The sequence below is a fragment of the Melanostigma gelatinosum genome (genome assembly GCF_949748355.1).
Source record: "Melanostigma gelatinosum genome assembly, chromosome: 12".
Classification (NCBI taxonomy): domain Eukaryota; kingdom Metazoa; phylum Chordata; class Actinopteri; order Perciformes; family Zoarcidae; genus Melanostigma; species Melanostigma gelatinosum.
The window spans coordinates 21,160,598-21,181,561 of NC_136645.1; the positions used below are offsets into that span (position 1 = coordinate 21,160,598).

Genomic DNA, 20,964 nt, shown 5'->3' on the forward strand with positions numbered 1-20,964 from the left:
CAAGACACAACAGTGAATAAATAAAGTGAAATGTATAGCCTAAAATAGACCAATAAATTGTGAAATAATTTGATGATAGAAATTCATTACAGTATTAAAGGAGTTATTTTTTAGGTAATTATAGAACATTTTATTTCAAAATCTCATTTTTTAATGGCGTTGACCTTGCCCCAAACCTCACTTCACAGACCAGAGCTGTGCTGCCAGCTAGCTTGCTAGCTAGCTCGCTTGCCCCTCAGTCCGATGTCAAGTAAATGATTCATGCTTACCAACTATCCGAGCGAGCTAGCTAGCTAACTGGCTAGCATAGTAGCTTTGTTAAACCAAACAAAAGTAGAGGTTAGTTTCTGTGTCTTTGAACAGTTTTATTTTTGCAGCAGCTAGTTAGTTGATTTAAAATGACTTCAGTACAGTCATTGCTCACGACTACCAGGAGCTAGCTGGTCCAATTTTGGGAATGTTAGCTTTAATTGTGCCCTGATACGAGAAGCTTAGCATTATGAAATTATGAAATAAAAAGTGTGATTGTGGAAAATGCCCCTATGAATGGTTTGGAAAGTGACTTCCTGAAATAAAATTGAATAAAATAATCAAAATCAAAATAATAAAAACATAAAATGTTACAATAACTTTAATAATTGGAAAAATGATTTCACAACTTGTGATCGATATATTTCACTCTATTTAATCACATGATTATTAATCTCATGTCATATTTATGCCACGTATTCTCATGTTGTGGCTTCGTTTCCGTCCTTGTGAAACTGCGGAGCACATTTGTGGGATGACAAGTGCCATAATACTGTTCAGGGTGGCCAGATTTCCAGAACACAACTGAAGGGATCAAAGGCCACTACATTTATAGTGCTCAGTGAATTAAAAATAACTTGTAGAAGGACACAGAAGAAAGAGAGATTTCAGCAGCAGAACGTCCCTGTGAGACTGATTTATAGTTTAACACACTCTTCATGGAGAGTTTTTATTTCCAGCTCCCTCGTCTCTTTCTTTCATCCTTCTTCCCCCATCCATTACTCTTTCCCACTAAATATTGTACCTGCAGGCAGAAAAAGAAGATGAAGTCGTAAAGTGTCGATTATCATGCCATCACAACAGAGAATCAAAGTGGGATTCGCTCTCCCTCCGTCATGGCGCCTTAAATTACAGCTCCATCTTCTGCGTGTCCGACAGTAACGACCTGCACGAGGAACGAAAAACACTACGGAGAAAAAGATGCAGACTGGGCGATCCGTTTCTTCAAGTGACGTTCATTTAATCTCAAGGTGTATCAGCGTCGATCGAATTTCGCCCCGTCTGTGTCGGACGGGCATATTATTTACCGGCTGTATACAACTTTAAGCAATGAGTTTGAATACACAATGTTTTGAGATGGAGCTGTAATCGTAGGCATCTCTCCCCCCCCCCCCCTCAGAAACAGCCCTTTATGTAAGTATGCTACTTCGCTCATGAATCCAAATGCTGAAATTGTACACACTCATCTCAAAACACACCGAAATAACGCTTACTGTACATACATACAGTAGAATAAACTTCTCGTCTGCACACCACTCTCCGTCTCGCCCTCTCTCAGGGACACGTGCTGCACTCGAGCGAATGCTAGAAGTACAGATAATAAGTCCAGTAGAGCAGGTTGACCATGACGAACGAGAGGGGGAAGGTGACTCTGGAGTAGTTGTCTATGTGGTGGGGGTTCTCTATGCGACAGCAATATAGTTTGTTGAGCACTTTGCGGACGGTGGCCAGGGCGGTGAGGCACCAGTGGGTGCGCTTCGGGGGCGACGCCTCGGGCTGAGGCTCGCTGCCCGAGGGGCTGGACGGGCTCACAATGAGTTCTAGGGAAGTGGCCGGCGGGGTCGCGGCCGCGACGGCGGCGGTGGCGTCCTTGCGTCTCTTGGCCCTGTTGTGATTGGTGATGGTGGTGATGATGCCGTTCATTTCGTCGTCCAGGTCGTGCATGTGGTGGCCGTACTGGAAGAGAAACGGGAGCCGACGAAAGGGTGAGTTTCGAACAGAAACAAGAACGCGACACATCCAAAGTTTGAGAGAGCTCGTGCCACTTGTTTTACTCACCCCAAAGAGCACCGCGATGACATGACGATGACAATGAGCACCATTTGTGAGGACAATGACCGTGACCACAACACTTAACAATAATACAGCACGTCCAGGAGGGCCTCACCATGATCAAGTGCGTGTCGAGGTGAGTGAGGCTGCAGAAGTGGGCCACGGCGTACTCAATGAGCGCTCCGAAGATGAAGCTGAAGCAGATGCCCAGGTAAACGTCAATGGCCTTGATGAAGCAGTTGGCATTGGGCAGTGACGTCCGGGCTCCCATCATTAGAGTGGTCATGGTCAGTACTGTGGTCACTCCTGGCACACAAGAAAAATACACAGAGATGCTGGTGAAATACGGATTCTTTGGCAAAGTTGGCAATGTTTTTATGGGGTGTAAGGAGTAAGGTTTATTTTTCATGGTTATGGGTATTCAACGTTATGGGAGATTTGAAACCTGGTTTTCAAACCTGGGGACAACCACCCAATTAACTAGTCAGTGAATAAAATCTTCTGTGTGATTACTGTGTTTTTTTGGTAACAATAGAGGTCAATGGCATAGATGAAGATTTGGATAAACAGGTATTTGTTTCTGGGGAGAAATCTGTGCATAAATGAATGTTCCTGACCATTTTAACTGCCATCACCTCATATTATCTTGAACAGGTAAACCAGCCATTTCAAAGAGATATGCATTTGATAAATCACTACTTATGCCGTTGTTATTGAAACCTACGATCCCTGTTAAATACTTTATGAATGAGACCAAATAAATGCATTTAGTCGGAGTTAACAGGCCATCTCCTTCCTTTCATTGACAAACAGAATGTACACTAGTCATTTATATTAGATTCAATGTTGCTACATTGTGGCTACAATTATTTAAAAAATACAAACATTCAGGCTCCCTGATGTGGCTCAAATGTGTACTGCAGATATAATTAATAAATGAAAGACGATGGAAGAAATTCTGCAAACTTATCTCATGAAAATCTCCCCTGGACCCACCAGTGGGTCCCGACCTAGTCTTTGGGAAGTACTGCTATAGATTAATACGCCCTCATCTGCAGTATCTCATGGATCCAATGTCCTCACATATGAGACAAAGGTTCAGAAGAAACCTGCACCGACTTCGCTGAACTCAAGCCCTTCACATCCGATGGTCCATGAAGTAGGATGTATTGTAGTCTTCTTTGTTTCGAGAACTTTGTGCCCCCCTGAAGCCCCCTGCAGCATAGCGGTGGATTTAATTCAATGCAACATCAATGTTCGGATGTCACCACTAGATAACGACAGTGTCACAGAGGCTCACTTCAAGCGTCAGCCCTCGAAAACCAAAACCCAAAGCAACATCTGTGCTCACTAAAGGACAGTATTGAAGTCTGATCAAGTATGATTGAAGATCATACCGATGACTGATGAAGAACAGAAATAAGGTACGAAATAAGTACCTACAGTGACGCACAGTATCTGCATACGGTTTGAGGCAAAGAGGATGCTTTGTTTCGTACCTATACAGATACGAGCTGGAACGGAGGACAGGGAAATCCAGAAGGAAACCCACGAGAGGACAACAAGCAGGCTGGAGGGGACGTAAGTCTCGAGGATGAAGTACAGAATGCTCCTCCTCAGCTCAAAGTGGAAGACCAGCTTCGGGTAATTGCCTTGGAGAAGAGAGACAGAAGTCTGTCAGCGTACGATACTTAATAACAGAAAACGACATTTAACGGCTGCAGTTAAAAAAATGAGCGTCGCCCCGGGAGTAACTCGTTACCGGTCTCATAAACGGCCTCTGAGACGGACGTGTAGTGGTCCTCCACCGTGTACTGGGCCAGCTGCAGAGTGTCTAAACCGCTGACGGACTCGTTTCCTCGGGTCCAGTAGAACATGACATCGTTGATGTTGTAACCCCCTGTAGGAGAGATGGAAATGACATTTCAGAAAAAGCTGCACTCATCAATATATATTGTTTTTCAACAAAAGTGGCGGAAATAAGTATGAATCAATATGTTTGTAGTAAAGAACCCACAGAGAATTATCACCCAATTCTTTAGTTCCCCTATAAAACAGTCTGCTTTCAACTCACTGGTTTTGGTTTTATGGCAACTTTACTGTTTCGTTTCAGACGTATCACTCTCATTAAGATTAGATTTGGATTTTGAACATTTAAGTCAGTATAAGCCTGTTATATAGAATGTAAGACAAGACAAGAATACCCATTAAATATAGGCTGTACAACAATCTCTCAAGAACATAATTAAGTGTTGAATGTCCGAAAAAGGAGCAGGAAGAAATGAATACTTACTGTTTGATCAGTAAACGTATTAATCAAACATTATTCAAACTTTCACCAGACACACCTCCATCACATCAATCAAACCAAACGAAAATGAGGTATTTAAAACAACGACCACCCATCACATATCCATTCAGTGTGTTATTTTTCTTAAATATCTATTCCAACTTTCTTCCCAGTGGTTCCATAAATCAACTCCTTTGACTGTAATACAATTCTATTCTACATCAGTCTTCCTAAGCTTGTTTCTTGCTGCAGCAGGCAGCTATTTTCAGGAGAAAAAAGAAAATCTCCGATTAAGCCACTGCACACTACCTACCGAGCAGCAAACAGCAGTCAGACGCCGTTAGCGACTAGCTGCTGGACCCGGTGGAGCTTTTAGCGGCTAAAGAGACAGACACGTCCCGCAGGAGTCGACCAGGCCTGCTAAGAAGGACGGTGAATATCCGACCGATCGCTAATGTTGCTCCGTGACAGCTGTTCTCTATAAAAACTGTATGAGGTGATAATGCGTCAGCGTTATACATTAGATGGAACAAATACATTTACTTCTTCCTGGAGCAGTTTCAGTGTTTGTGCAGGTGGAAAACATGACGAGCACGTTAGACATTAGCTCAGAAAGCTGCTATAATTTATAACTATTGTGGTGATGGTGGTGATGATGATGATGTAGAAACAGCTTTAACAGTTTTTGCTAAACCCCAAAGCAGCAATTGAGGGAACAGCTGTGAATTTTAACGGCTCCATCTATGCTGCAGTCTGGTCCTCTCATGGCTGAGTTGTTTGGGATTGCAACCGACAGCGGGTGGTAAATTCCCTCTGATGCTTCTCATCTGCACGAGAGAAGCGTTTTGCATAAAACCACTGAAACTCCTGAAAATCAAGTTTAAGGGCAGAGATTTTGGGCTATTTTTCCATAACGTGTCGTCTTTCAGACTTGTGCAGAGAAAACTACACGATCCACATTTAGGTCTTATTGTTGCTGCACTTTGTCAATTTGTGTCCCTGAGTTCACCAAAAGTTATCGTTATATAATGCCTCGTTTACATATTTAAACGGAACATTTTAGAAACCTTGTAATACAAGAGAGAACTATATTAATGGAAGCAATCAGCTGTGGAGGTTTCACAGTGATACCTGTTCATTCAATTCTTCACCCTATTCACATTTAGTGTCTTCAATTCAACAATACATATCTTAAAGATCGTTTTCTCTAATCTCAATTTACTTCACCAAACTTTCCACTTTCATTCCCATTTATACTCTGAAGGTTTTTACTGAGCGGTCTCTTTATATATCATTTACAGCCTGACATAAACAACACTTTATGACTAAAAACATGGGGTTTCTTTTTTTTATGGCTGTGGAGTATTTTCTGATTCATGGGGTGATAAATATGAGGTATCCAAAATCCCCTCTGTAAAAACTTTTGACTCTAATATGTCAACAAAATGAAACAAGAATTTTGAATCTGTCTTTATCCAATGTTCAGATTTCTGTTCTGGAAATGTATGCAAATTAGCACATATTTAATTAGATACGGCCTCATTTACATATTTAAAACATACAATTGAATAAAAACTTCTGAATGTAATGGTAATGTTTCATGGGGGTATCTATTGGTTGAATAGTTTAACCCCGTTCACCTTAGTGTTCCCTCTTAAGATGTCATGTTAGCCGTGAGAAGCTAAGAGCTAAAGATAGCTAAAGTTCCCGCCGACCGCTAAAGCGCAGCGTGTTAGCCGTTAAAACAACGCGACACTTTAAAGACTCTAAAACACGACGTTAATCTTTCATGTACGGAGCCGTACAGTCACAGTGGAAACGGTCTCCACTCTAACACAGCTTGACACACGGAGATCCAACAGGACTTTGCTAATGGAAATGCATTTGCGGCGCTCGCGTTCACGTCTTCAAATGGAGGGGGGGGGGGGGGTTAGTAAAGAGTCCTGATGAGGAGCTTAACTCTCGCCATCGTGCCGTAACAGACTAATCATGCACATTGCACACCAGGCCCCTCGAGAGCCCCGGTAACCTAAATAAATCTCGGGGAATGAGACGGCACTATGGTCAGAGATGCGGCGGCTAAAGTGTGGCAGCGCTACACATTGATGGTACAATGTTACTCTGTAATAATATAGATTTATATTTATTGAGGACAGAATAAAAGAAAACAAAAAGGTGTGATTCACAACCTCTGAGGTGTATTTGTCTCATTTATCTGCAGAGGGAGCAAGAGAATAAGAAACATAAGCCGGAGCTGGAATAACACCTCTCCTGCGTGTCCTACAGGAAATGCTCATTAACGTTACAGATGTAAACCCCAGTATGGGGTCATGTATTATTGGCCGATGGTGAGCTATGGTGCTGGGAGCAAAGTCCCCTAAAGAAGGGCAGTGGTGACGTAGCTGCTGAGCTCTCTCTCTCTCTCTCTCTCTCTCTCTCTCTCTCTCTCTCCTAAAGCCCGGACATTACTGTACATATTAGAGACGCAAATGGCTCGTGACTGGCGTGGAATGAGTTACACAACCTTTCCATTCGCCCCTTGAAAACAAGTAGCCATATCCACGATCAAACAGGGGAAAAAGTTTGACTGTGACTATTCTTTTTTGCTGCCGTCAGAACGCACTAAATATTTCACCGCAATCCCGATCTAAACGTGCTTAAACGGGTTCAATCCCCGGCTCCGGCTCTGCTAGTCGCATGTCGATGTGTGCTTGAGCAAGACACTTAACCCAAAATTGCTCTCGTAGTTGTGCCTACGGTGTAGAAATGTGACAGACTCTGAATTGTAAGTCGCTTCGGATAAAAGCGTCTGCTAAATGACTGTAATGTAAGTCGATTTTGATCCATAAACCTGTTTGTTGTCCTGTGAGTTTATTTTGTGAAGACTGTGTGACACATGTAACATGCGTAAGTTGAAACACATGTTGCTGGCTCTTGTGGGAAAACGCACAAAAAATGAGCGGTATCTTTTCGTAAGACATCACACGAACCACTTTATGAGGATCGGTTGCCAAATCACATCGTGCCTATTCTTCAGGAGCCCATTAGCTTAGCTTAGCATAAAGACTGTGAGCAGGGTAGCTTCCCTAGCTGTTCCTTTAAAGTGCAGACAATTTTCCAATGCTCATGACGGTAATTTATGACAGACGAACCCACACGGGGACAATACTCCATCGTGACCGGAATTGCCCCTGCTATTTGATCCACTGTGTGAAATAAGCATGCAGTCTCACACACACACACACACACACACACACACACACACACACACACACACACACACACACACACACACACACACACACACACACACACACACACACACACACACACACACACACACACACACACACCAGCAGCTTAGAAGATGAGAGAAAGTGATCCGTTTGATCAGATTCATTTGACATCGCGCCCACCCACCAAGTCACTGCCACAGCTTGAAGCTGCACACTTGGGTTTCTCTTTATTAAGTGCGAAGTGTCCTTACAGCTCTCCAGTTGCAGCATGCAGGTCTGCTTGTCCATGGGATACTTGGTCAGATCCATGTTGCAAGCCACGGTGGTGGTGATCCTAGAAAGAATTAAAAGTAGTATTACAAGGGAAGCCAATGCGGAAGTGCCTTATACTTATACTGCATATTCTCGAATGGCCAGCAGGGGGCGACTCCTCTGGTTGCAAGAAGTCTGATTGTATAGAAGTCTATGAGAAAATGACTCTACTTCTCACTTGATTTATTACCTCAGTAAACATACGATTAAACCTGTATTTGATTCACATATTACATAGCTTTCCTTTATAATATTACCAGATTGCATATATTTATATTGTGAACACATCTGTGGGGGAAATAGAGCATCTTCTGTTGGCTCTGCTCTTGCAAGCGTCAATATATTGAGTCATGGAAGTGTTTGATACATCAAATGATGGACAGTGTTGTGAAGCTCTGGTGATCGATGTGACGCAGCCATGACTCATCATGTCTGGAGGCTTCCTATTGGCTGATGGAGTGATTAGGGAGGGTAGTTTGGGTTTAACTTCAATCCATGCTTCACACTTAGGAGTCTGCACTTGAGAATAACACTGTCATACATAATCACGATTCATAACCAGGCAAAGGGACACAGATTTTCGGTATTGAATAATTAATATTGTTGAAACTTCTCTACACCAATAAGCTGTAGCACATTGACTTATAAAAGGAAAAATAACCGGAGGGGGCCCCTTAAAAAAATATCTGATTTCTGGCTTCATGATATTTTTCATCAGAGACACAAACTGGACCCATGTCAACCATAAAAGTAGAATACGGTAATTCTGACTGCTCAACTGCTCCGATGGCCTCAGTGCTTTCTCATGTCGCCCCCCCCGGCGCAGCATTTACCACAGCTGTCCTGTCCTCAACACCTCACATTTCTCACTCTTGGCTCTGTCTCCTGCCCTCTTCACAGCCCTAAATTCCTCCGAGGTGGCCATCCCCAACTTCACTACATTTTTTTCGGCTTGTTCTTCTCTGACTAGGCTCGACTCTCTGACTGTGACGCCTCACCCTGCTCCACATTTCCTCTGTCAGGGTAAAAGCCCAGAATCTGTGCAGTTCTCTGTACGGAGGCAAAGGTCCATGAAAACTAGGCCACACACACACACACACACACCATAAATCAACACACGTCACACTGCATATAACAATGTCACGCACTTTTAGAAAAGAAAGCATGAATCAAAAGTCACAGACGAGCATGTTCGCACTCCAGAGAGCGATGCAGGGCCCTGTTGATGTTTAGAGCGTATGGAGACATGATTAACTGTGTGGCCAGACTGAGGTGAGACCCGAATACCCAACCCAATTTACTCTAACATGCCGCCCACGCACATGTCTACCCCCCCATGATAGTTCTCATTGTGTAACGACATAACTCGTATGCAGTTCAGCACCGCTGAGGTCCAGGCGCAACAACAGACTGTTTGGGGGATGGGGGGCAAAGTCAAATCAGCACCACGGACAGCTCTCATACAATCCACAGACAGGCTGAGGTTAAAGCGCGCAACATAGAAGCGGTTGGATGTGTAAATCCCATCATCGCGAGCTTAAAAGAGCCAAACAAATCCACTTGCTGGATCATCCATAACCCTTCTATCTATAACCTGTTTGCGTGGCACGACGTCTAATCAGGAAGTCAAGGCGAGAGGCTCGCCAAGAGCTCATCAGATGCTAAGCACCGAGCTTTGTGCCTTATTCCCACCTCAGCGCGTAAAGGACGGTCCCGTTGGGGAAGATGCGTATCAGCCTGTTCTCCACGGTGATGTCGTGGAGGAAGGACTTCTTGGAGTCCACGATGAAGGTGTCGGGGACCCAGAGCAGCTCCACAAGCCGCCCGTCCAGGCTCAGGCTCTTGTTGCCCTCGAACACCAAGCGCTCGTCCGTCCAGCGCTGGCGGAGGAATATGGTGGCGGTGTAGTCCTGTGGGATGGGGGGGGGGGGGGGGGGGGGCTCAGAGGTCACAACAGAGCTAATGGACTACTTCAACAAGCGTGTCACAAATACGCTGACAAATAGGTGACGTTTTTGCAAACCAAGCTCTCTTTTGAGAACCAGCTTGTGCCTTTTTTTTCTTCTTTTCTTCTTTTCGCATTGTTGGGTATTAATGGCTTCAGGTCCCTAAGCTCCCTCTGTAGTAATCCACAGCATTGCTTCACATCAGCAAGTCTGTTCTGGTTTTGACATCATGTATTGTCATGGAGATCAAAGCTATACTGTATGTGCATATCAGGTTTGGTTGAGTCTTGGTCTATATGGGCCATATATGGGTCTATATGGAGGAAATTTGTTGAATCGTTTTTGTTTTTGTGTGATAATTTGGGAAAACATTATTAAACATCTCAGCGGGCAGGCTACAACTGATTGGTCCGAGAGCCTATTTAGACAGAGCCTGGTTTAATCAGAAGACTAGTTGTCTCGCCCCTCCTCCAATGGGATTGGACGGCTGATTAAAAAAAGTGAATGATTAGCGTATAAAAATATTGTCTTACCATGTTGATCTCTGAGATAGTGTCAATGCTGGCAATGTCCAGGCTCATACCCACCGTTACAGGACCATCTAGAAACAAAGAAAGAAACCACTAATAAACTGCTGTTCGTGTCATCGACTGCATAATGCCCACCATTGAATATATGTCTGTGCATGCATACAGATGGCTACGACTGTACATGTGACTGGGTGAGTTATATGACACAACGGGGTATATTGAGAAGGCACAGGGATCTACAGTGTTGTACAGTGACAGTTTCTTTAAGGACAGCACATTTAAAATGCTAAAGACCCCACATCACATCAGCAGCTGCAGTCTGTCGAGTGTGAGCCCCCTTGAGGGAATTAGTTGGCTTTATTAGATGGCTCACCATCAAAGACGGGTAACTTTGTCGCTCTCTTATGTTTCATCTTCCCATTTTCCTTCTCTCTTATCAATCTTCGTTTCTGTGAGAGGCTAATGAGTCTGTTGTCATACTGCAGATATTTGGGAAATATGCTTTCTGCGATTTCTGATGAGATAAGATAAGACGATCTATGACTCTCATGTCTGTACTATAAATATGAAGCCACGGTTAGCATCGGCTTAGCTAAGTTTAGCTTAGCAGTGAAAACACTGAAATCCACCTACCCGCTCACTTATTAACATGTTGGATCTGTTTTATTGAATTATGTATAAAAGATGTTGATGGAGTGTGAAAACCAAACACTTCCGTCTGGATTGAGTTACCTTTGGACAGAGCCAAGCTAACAGTGTCAACAAAAGTTGCGTTTCCACCATAGACTGTATATAAGAAGTGGACGGAGTCACAGTGACGTCCCCCACTGGTTTGTGGACTGACGTTTTGAAGCCTAAAGTTTGGCATTTTGGCCGTCGCCATCTTGGTTTTTTGCAATCAGATGTAGTCCAAGAAAGTGGAGCTCACCAAATGCTGAATGAGACATTTTTCGGTGACAAAAATGTTACAGAAAACACATTGTCAAAGGGTTTAAGTTCTGAAATGACAGACAACTCCCAGACAGGACAACGCTGTCCATCACAAGATAGCCACGCCCAAAAGCATCCCCTGCTTTATGGTCTATTTGACTCTAAATGGAGCATCATTTACTGAATGAACATCATGCTGTATTGAAGAAGACTTGAAACTGGCGATTGAGAACATGAACTCATGTTTACAATATTTACTGAGGGAATAAATCAAGTGAGAAGTAGAGTCATTTTCTCACAGACTTCTACACAATCAGACTTTTTGCAACCAGAGGAGTCGCCCCCTGCTGGCCATTAGAGAATATGCAAGTATAAGGCACTTCCGCATTGGCTTCACTTTTCAGAACCAGAGGTTGCTGCCTGGTTTCCACCGAGAAGTTCCAGGTCATTTTTTTAAGGAACTAAAATGTTGCTTTAGCCCGCTGTTGTCTGCGGTTCAATAGCGGTCTAAAGATCTACAAAGATGAGGCAAATTAGTCCGCTGACATATGAAAAAGCAACATAATCTTCTCATCTAACTCACAGCAAGAAAACGAATAAGCATATAACCCAAAACATCGAACTAATCATTTCAGGTTCCTTCTTCAGCATGAGAATTAATGATTACGTTTTGAGTAAGAGGGCAGCAACTGTCTGCACGGAGCGAACCTGCTGGCTGTGCCTGCGGCTGTCTGGCCAGAGGAGGACAGTGACGAGCAGTGAAACCTGCACCTTGCACCAAAATGTTGAAAATATTCTGACTTGTGTGTGGCTGAAAACACAAAGCACCAGAGATAATGCAAATACATGTGCGTGGGTGTGTGAATGTGTGTGATTTCAGTGCTTCTGCCACTAATGTGTGCCAAGCTTGCGTTCCAAGGCGGGAGGAGCGGCGATTATGCTGAATGGCATTCGCCTTGGTAAAGTCCGAGGCGTTATTACAGATCAAACAGCGAGTAAACAAACCATAATCACATTGTGGAGGATTCCTCGGAGCCCAGAACAATAACGGCGGCGAGGGATTTTGCGGTGGAATGACATAACATGGTTCCTCTGAGAGCAGACACTGAGACAGACTCTGCTTCTCTATTGGAAAGCAAATTAGTCACCTGCTAAAAAAAATCTAAATCATGGCGCGTATTAGCAGCAAAATGTTATATGTCCACATTTATACAGATATCAGTATTTTAAGTATATAAAGCACTCTTTTACAGGCTTCGTACCAGAGTTTGCTTATTACCATGTCATTACTTCCAAAGGATTTATGGGACAACATCAAAGATAAACTTCTTCTCATATAATTTTATACATGCAGTAAATTGAAATGCATGCATGTCAGACTATATTACTCCAAAGGGACAGGCGAGCACAAAATTGCAATTTGAACCCCTCTCGCTCTCTGCCAAACACACATTTCCCGGGAGTGTTCTGTCGTTTCCGTGGCTGCAGTTTCCTTACTGTCAAAGAAAGGCCTGAGGTACTTGTTGTATCCTTTCATCAGCCTATGAATGGTAGGAGGCAGAATCTCTCCCTCCTTCACTTCTGCGTTGAGCATCGAGTTCTCTAACAACCTGAGAACAAAGACACAGAGACACAGAGAGAGAGAGAGACAGAGAGAGAGAGAGAGAGAGAGAGAGAGAGAGAGAGAGAGCGATAGGAGGTAAAGGAAAAAACACAGAGACAAGAATTCTTTTTTATTCCTCATCCCGTCGTGCATTTACCAGGCGGATTCCTCTTCACGAGCGCCTCACTGTTCACAGAAATCTGCGGGGTGTCGATTGAGTTCCACAGCAAATATTAGAAACCATGCTGGCTGGGAGAAAAGGCGGGAGACTAAAATGGCAACTGAAAAGCAGCAGGAAGAGGAGAACAAAAACACGGCTTTTAATTATTTGGTTACCTCAAATTGACCGGGTTCAGGATATTTTAAACCACCCTCCTCTCTGTTTTTTATTTTTTGCCATTCACTTACACCTTTAAAATTACTATTGGCTTTCATGAGATATTTCTTTCTCCGTTGTTTCTCAATGCTATCCTTAAAGGCACATTGAAGTGTGGGAAGATGATTATATTCCTGGCAATTGCGGCGGGGAAAAGAACGCTCATTGCGCCTTCCCCAGTGGTGTGTGTGTGTGTGTGTGTTTGTGTATGAATCGGGCTCTAAATACGGAAACCCCTGCTCTGTGCAGAAAGCCCTGGGGCACGTGCCATGATCTAAGAAGGAGCAGAGGCAAGACAGATCGGGCCATGTGCAGAGGCAGGAAACATTCATCTCCGTATGCTGGCGGAGCCTCCGAGTCCCCTCTGTCACTTGTGCGCCGCCATCGTCGTCAAATGAGCGACAAGGAGAGCAAGAACACAGAGGCGAGATGCTTTTCTTATCAGACTCATCAGATGCCAACACATTCAGTCATTCATCGCCACTAGGGTGAAGAAAGTGCTACGTGTTTTAAAGCATCAGCGTGTTACTGAAAATTCATTTCGGCACGTTAATTGCTGTAAACAAGTTAATCGTTTTGACGTAAGATGATTAGTGGTTTAAATGTCGAGCCAGTCTTGTTCTATAAACGCTTTTGCTTCTTGTGATAAGGTGGCAGAAAAGCAACGCCCTCTTTGTTTTGTGCTATGAAGAAACCTCCTTTCGCAATCCAGTAGCTTTCCTGCTATTTCTGACCCTGTAGAACACCGTTGCTTCCTGGTGGTGATGACCCTGTTTGTATATGTTATAATTAACATATACAAACAGGGTTTAGAGACGTCTCAGGATGTGTTGAGGGAAAAATGTCCCCACAAAGAAAGAGGAGCAAGCCTAGCACACGTGGACCTGCTAGCTTTGCAGTCCCACGGCGCTAAAAACGTTACAGAAACTGGTTTACAGTTAAAAGGAATTTAATCCTGCTGATGCAATTACAGTTATACAGTAGAGTACATTACTCCCATGAAATATTACACTATTTAACCCCTTTGCAAAAAACTCCCCCTGCTCCCAGAAGACACATCCGTCCCCTCGGAGCCTAAGCTAAGAGAGAGAGAGAAAAAGTCTTCCTATGTCCCGCCCTCATATCCGTTCGAAACTCCTCCCCTTCTGTCTATCCCACTTCCTATTGGCTAATTCCCAGGTGCACTTCTGTAAACGCCTGTCTCAATGACTTTCTTTCCCTGAGTTGTTACACATTCAATGACTGTCAGTTATTGCTTAATCCCTCTATGATAATCCTTCAGTATAAAAGATAAGCCTTTTGCAACTTTGGCAAAAGCTTCATGTCTCTAGTTCTACTTTTAGCTACTAATCCTAAAACACTTCATGCTTATCTTCATTATGCATTTCCAAAACACTTATGATTATGAATTCTCAAATATGAATCATTAAACACTTTTATTATAACTTCTAAACACACAGTTCTACACTCAAATGTCCTACAGATGGATGCAATGATTTATTGATGAGGAAATGCTGCATGTAAGTTTTGCTTTCTGTAGGGAAACGCCGCCTTTGCACTTACCGCTAGCAGCTCTGTGAGGCTGTACCGAGGCGCAGCAGCGCTTTGACCTCAATGCTAATGCTAGCACGGAAACATGCTCACAGTGACAACACTAACATGCTGCTGTTTAACAGGTTAGGCTTAGGTTAGTGTGTTAGCATGCTAACATTTGAGAAATAACACCAAACAAAAAGCACTGAAGAAAATGATGAGAGTGTCTACTTTTTGTGTTGGAGGGCTTAAGTCATCTGCTATCGTACTGGACAAAGTGATATGTTAGCCTCATTAGGGGAACAGGAATGTCAATTCAACGTCAACCTGCTACTGGAGTAGCGCTTGATGAAAAGTTATGTTGCCACTCGTTGGAATTCATCCTCTGGGGACCTTGATTAATTCAGCGGAATTTCATCAAAATCCATTCAGTATTTGTCGAGACATTTCACACAAAACCAAGACTGTTAACCTCGTGGGACATTTAGTCAGGCAGCCTGGTGTTACTTCCAGGTCGTCAAATCCCGATGCTTGGTCATTGCCCCTCGGTGTCTTCATAGTGACGCACAAGGCCCCCCTTAAGCACCTTTGCAAACCCATCCGCGTCAATATTCAATTTTCAGAGTAACAGGCGTAGTATTAAGAGCAAGGGGGTCCACTAAAGGCCAGAGTGAGGGGTGGTGGATGGACCAAACAAACACAGGACTTTCACCGAGGGGCAGAACACAGAATTTGTGGGGATATTTCAGTCTGGACCAAAGTGATATCAACAATCATTTTTCACTTTCATTACACATTCAACCTTAGAATGTTGCCTGTGCTCATTTTGTTTTAAAACGCCATTCCTTCCTGAACTCACCACTTGAACTGTGTGTTCAAAATGGAACTGAGTCACAGCTAAAGATTGACTAAGAAAGAAAGGAATAGAGGATTGTACAATGATGTATGAATCTGATTAATAGCCACTGAAAAAATACATTGGAACAAATCTTAACTAAACCACGTCACAGTGAGTGTCCAGATCTATGAATCACAAAGCCCTTTTCATGTCTTCCCCATGAGAGGCCGGGCTGTGAATCCATCACACGGCCTGAGAGCCAAAACATCTTAACCGCACAGGCTTCTACAAAAAAATGGAGGAAAAAAAAAGCGGCACTGAAAAAGTCTCCTCCGCGAGACTCAGAACTTGTTTCACCTGACTGTGTCAAATCAGCTCAGACTGTGGGGTAACTCGCTCCCAGCGCACTGTTGCTGTGCCGCATAAAGTCTCACTCACTTGGCTCGCAGCCTGTTGTTTCAGCAGGCAACAGACGCGGATGGGAAAGCCATGTTAGTGCCGGTCGTGGCAGCGCTCTGACTCCGGCATGCTGCACTATCAATCTGGGTCGCCCTGTGTGACCCTCATTACATTCACAAAATGGTTTTGCATCTGTGTAACTGAGGTTATCCTCTTTGTGGCGAGGGTCCCCTTTTAAGGCGAGGGTCCCCTTTTAAGGGGACCCTCGCTAGGCTGTGTCATTTTGTGTCATATTTGGACCATTGAACACATATTAATTAATAATGATGTCGCATATCATATGAAACGTCAGAAACCTGGGATAAAATAGTTTCAAAGCCATTTGAACATACTCCAAACACAACTCAGTCCTCTAACCTTAGCATAACTACAATACCATATTCATATTTCGAAAAAAGACGAAAAATTGAATATCCCCGCATTTTTCCTCCGGAAAAGGTTCAATGGACTTCCTGTCTAGCAACAGAGACACACCTTTCGTTTGGGAGGGGTGATTTCACCCCACAGGGGAAGGAGGAACTTGCTCTCTCCCCCAGAACCTGCAAGTCACTCTCTTCGGAGACTTGATGATTTTGACTGGCTAACAGTGCTGTCACTCATTTTCAAGTGATTAGCTCAATTATATTGGCTCTAACGAATACAGAGAGGTATGTACCATGGAGGTCGGCCAATGGGAACGAAAGTTATTGTTCTGCGTAAGTATAAAACCGAGGAGCACGCTGCCAGCGGCATTACGCACAGCAGATTACGCTCAGCTGCAGCTGGTTCTCGGCTGCCTTTTTTAGTGTCGTTTGAGTTCCTTTTCACCGTTCGTTTTCATCGTCATCACAAGTATGATTGTCTTGTAAATATTATATTTATTGATCAATTTATTGGTCGATTTATTGATTTATTGGTGTCGAATTTTCTATCTGTCTAGATTTCTCAGGCCAAAATTCTGTCGTGTGAGAGTATACAAGTGTGTCTGTGTCCACGTGTGTTTTTGCTCATAACATGTGCTTTTTTTGTGTGTGCGTGAGTGCTTACATGTATTACAATTTCAGAACCAAACTACTGAATGCACATATTTAGTTTTCTTCCATATTCTGGTTTACAGTGATGAGGAATACCAGCCCCCCCCCCCCCCATGCCAGTGTGCCAGGCACTTCAATTTCCTCACAGCCAGCACGACGAGGACAAAAGACTGCTCAACGATCGGCTCGAGGACAAAAGAAAGGTCAACGACGTCAACAGCCTCAGCCAGCCGCATCACTTTATCAAAGTAAAACTTTGCAGAGAGACTGTTCACATATATGTGCTATGATTTGGGAGATGTTTTAGGCTGGGGGCTGCATCATTTCAATGAAATAATAACAATAAAGGGGCTTTTTTTTCAGGCGAACCTGAAACTTTTCAATTTGAGCTGTGTGCCATGTTCATTTACTCTTAACCAGTAACTTATACACTGATATTTACACATCTGAACAAATCTCACAAGTATTATTACAACACACCAATTATTCAAATATACCTTGTGCTTGCAAAGATGCACTCTTTTGAGTGAGTATGCAATTTTCGAGCAGAGGCCTAAACATAGGGCTCGGGCTTAAAAGGATAAGTGGTTTCGTGTGCGGTTTTTTTTTCTGAATGTGTCCCTGCCGTGGCAGAGATGAGAGAAATGGGGAAAAAATAAAACGTGAGAGGGGGGAATGTGATAAAAATAAAAAAGGAGTAGCATTCAAGGGAAATACAGAAAACAAAATGTATTTAGCACTTACTGTTAGCGACAGAGCTACTTATATTTGATGTTTTTTTTACGATCGGACAATGAAACGCGTCTCCGACCAGAATGTGTGCCAAGAGCTTCCGGCTCCTCATATCCATCTCCGCAAATCCTCAGGCTCTCGAACTTTTGGTTGTCTAAACCTTCACCTGCAGACGGGTATGAGACCTGAGCTCTCATACCTGCCAAAACACTCGCTATCCACTGAGCCCTGACAATGGGGAAAAAATAAAATAATAAGAAAAGGATATTGAATCCTCACAGAATCCCACTAATATAATCAACTCCCCCTTGTTATGTTCGTGCAAAGGCGGCATTGTGGTGAACATGGCATTTAGGCTGTGACTGGCAACCTCACACAAACACACACACACACACACACAAACATATTTATGTATTGTAGGCTCCCTCTCCCAACCCAGATGAAAGCACAGCTTGCGGAGTGCACCGTTTCCCAGGATGCACGCTGACAGCACCTGACACACCTGCTCACCAGGCTGCCTATCAAGAATAACAAGATGACACGTTGAATGCCCTCAACCGAGCTGAGGAGGGGCCTCTGCCATACTAAGTCACAAGCTTGCACAACACAATCGCAAAAAAACCCCGAAATATAAACTTATATGTTATACTGTATATTCTATAGGCTATTGCGGGAATATTTGAACGTACACTAGTAGTAAAGTAGCTGAAGCAGGGTATGACTATGTGTATATTTGTCTACTTACAGATTAGGCAGCGTTGCCTCACACTTCATCATATGACGGCACCAGCTGGGTTTCCACCCACAAACTAAACGCATGCAGGGTACACTTAAACCGCCCGAGTGTGTCTCTCTGCCCACGAGGACCGACAGCCTGTCCAGGGAGCCTCTGACCCGTCGCCCCCCGAGATGGGCTCCGGCCGGCTCACAACCCTGAACGGGGCGAGCTCCATCTGTCAAATGGATGGACGGGCGCATTGTTTTTTCACATTACATTTGGCGTTAAAGACAAGCTAATCAACGGCTCTTACAACTCGCGGTTCGGATCGATTCACAGATCAGAGTCACAGATCGGATCAGTACAAAAGAAAAAAGGGAGCAAATATGACTTTTACAGATCCCTAATCAGGTTTTACCGCTGAAAATAATTGCAGAACATTGATGATCCTCACTGGCAGATACAGATCCCCTTGTTGTTGTTTGATTATAGCAGTTGGTCTACACGGCTCCGGACTTTTTTTTTGCCACCTTCCCAAAATTAATTTCAACTACTCTGAAGTCAACCATCAAACATTCCTAATGTTATCCTTTTACTTTGCTGAAGTAATTTATAGTGGTTTTTTTTCTTCATAAAAACAGCATTATAATGATAAGGAAATAACAGATTGTGTTTGATTAAAATAAATCTTGTCATAATTTGAATGACGTATCATAAGCTGCTTAGAGGTGTTAGGAAGTTAAATGGCTCATAATTCATCTCTAATATCTATTTATGTTGGTGTAACAACTGGATTTATTCAAGTTTCTCATCAAAACTACCTTTCACGAGATTACATTTGAACACATCATACGACGTTATAATTTACCTTCGCCCAATACTCGTGTTCAATGAACAGAGCCTGAACGCTGAACAATGGAACTGAACTTAACCTCCCTTCATTAGCCGTTAGCCGTGCTGCTAACACTACCAGCTCTCCTCCGATCAATTTCAACACGGATTGATTGTTCACAATGTAACATCATCAGAGATCAGCGACTAGAAAAGCATGAACAATGTCCTGATGGCAGATTTGACTGAATACTGGCGGATAACGATCGTCAGTCAAACTTTATTTCACACTGTGATGGTTAACGTTAAACTGTGTAATTATTCCGAGGGGGAATCCGTACGTTTACGGATCGACAGCGACGAAACCCTGTGACGGACAAGTGATCTCTGGTGATCATCTACCAGGGGGATGGATCAGCACTTCGACTCCCTGCTGAAATGGAAATGTCGGCTGAGTGCTTGATCCGTCATGGCGTTTGGAACAGATATACATCATCCGCACAGACGCATTATGCCGTGGATGTAAACAACGTCTTCTAACGTGCTAATTGGCCGGTCGTCGCTGATCGCTTCTTCTTGGCGCCCCCTGAACTCGGTAGGATGAAAGTGCCAGCGGGAGACAATGATCAGTGTGTGTCTTTCGGTCGTGATCAGAGTCTTCTGTTATTCTCGGTAATGAGCCCTTTAGTTTGCTTATTGCGCGCCTGCTTCTCTCCTTGTTCTTTCACTCTCTCTCTCTCTCTCTCGCTCACAGTATTAACAATCAATGTCTGGGTTGCTTCACTGCGCCGTGATGAAGATAATTCGTCAAACTGTTACACCCGTCATATGACAGCTGGCTATACTGCATGAGAAATAAGCATGAAAACACCAGTAACACTTGTAATTACTCAGTAGTCACCAATGAAAGGAAGAAACTAGAAACGAACCGGCAATTCAAACAGGACAGGTGGACAGTGGTCCCAGAGTAAGGTGAAACCCACTGCTGCGAAGCTTGAAAGATCATAATTCATCATTTTGACAATGTTTTCATTTGCTTTTCTTTTCAAGAGTTTGATGATTAGCTTAGCATAACGACTAGAAGCATACTCGCATACTCGTCAACTGTCAATGGGAATGGAGCCTATCGCTTATTGTTAGCGAAATATCAGTCAGCTTTTGAACAAAGAGAGAGCCGGGCTAACAGTTTCCCCCAGCTCCCAGACTTCATGCTAGGCTGTTCGCCTCCTGGCTCCAGCTCAAAACTGAATGCATTGATTTTGATCTTCTCATTTCAGTGAGCTCACTTTTATCCAGATGTTAAACATGCCACTAGTTAGGGCTGGATCCACCACAATAGGCAAAATCGTTCATTTCATTTCAGACCTCTCAGCGACACGGCCTGCGTCCGCCGCCTTTGACATGCAGTCGGAAGCTCCGGCGGGAGGAGGAATGCTCCACAACCGGCAGCAGCGTCTCCTCTTCTGGCCAGGAGCAGAGCTTGGCCTCGCTGCTGCCGGTTGTGGAGCATTCCTGCATGTCAAAGCCAGATCTGG

General features: G+C 43.7%; 1 protein-coding gene across 1 annotated transcript in view; it reads right to left on the bottom strand.

Moving 5' to 3' along the window:
• Nucleotides 1–1,614: 1,614 nt before the first annotated feature.
• Nucleotides 1,615–20,964, bottom strand: part of LOC306785557 (gamma-aminobutyric acid receptor subunit pi) — a gene marked incomplete at both ends in the record, with an annotated part of 34,370 nt that continues 15,020 nt past the window's right edge. The window contains 8 exons of the mRNA XM_079279980.1: nt 1,615–1,986; nt 2,198–2,388; nt 3,582–3,734; nt 3,845–3,982; nt 7,860–7,942; nt 9,613–9,830; nt 10,400–10,467; nt 12,824–12,936. Coding sequence (XP_079136106.1) covers nt 1,615–1,986; nt 2,198–2,388; nt 3,582–3,734; nt 3,845–3,982; nt 7,860–7,942; nt 9,613–9,830; nt 10,400–10,467; nt 12,824–12,936 — 1,336 coding nt within the window. The remainder of the gene's footprint in view (nt 1,987–2,197; nt 2,389–3,581; nt 3,735–3,844; nt 3,983–7,859; nt 7,943–9,612; nt 9,831–10,399; nt 10,468–12,823; nt 12,937–20,964) is intronic.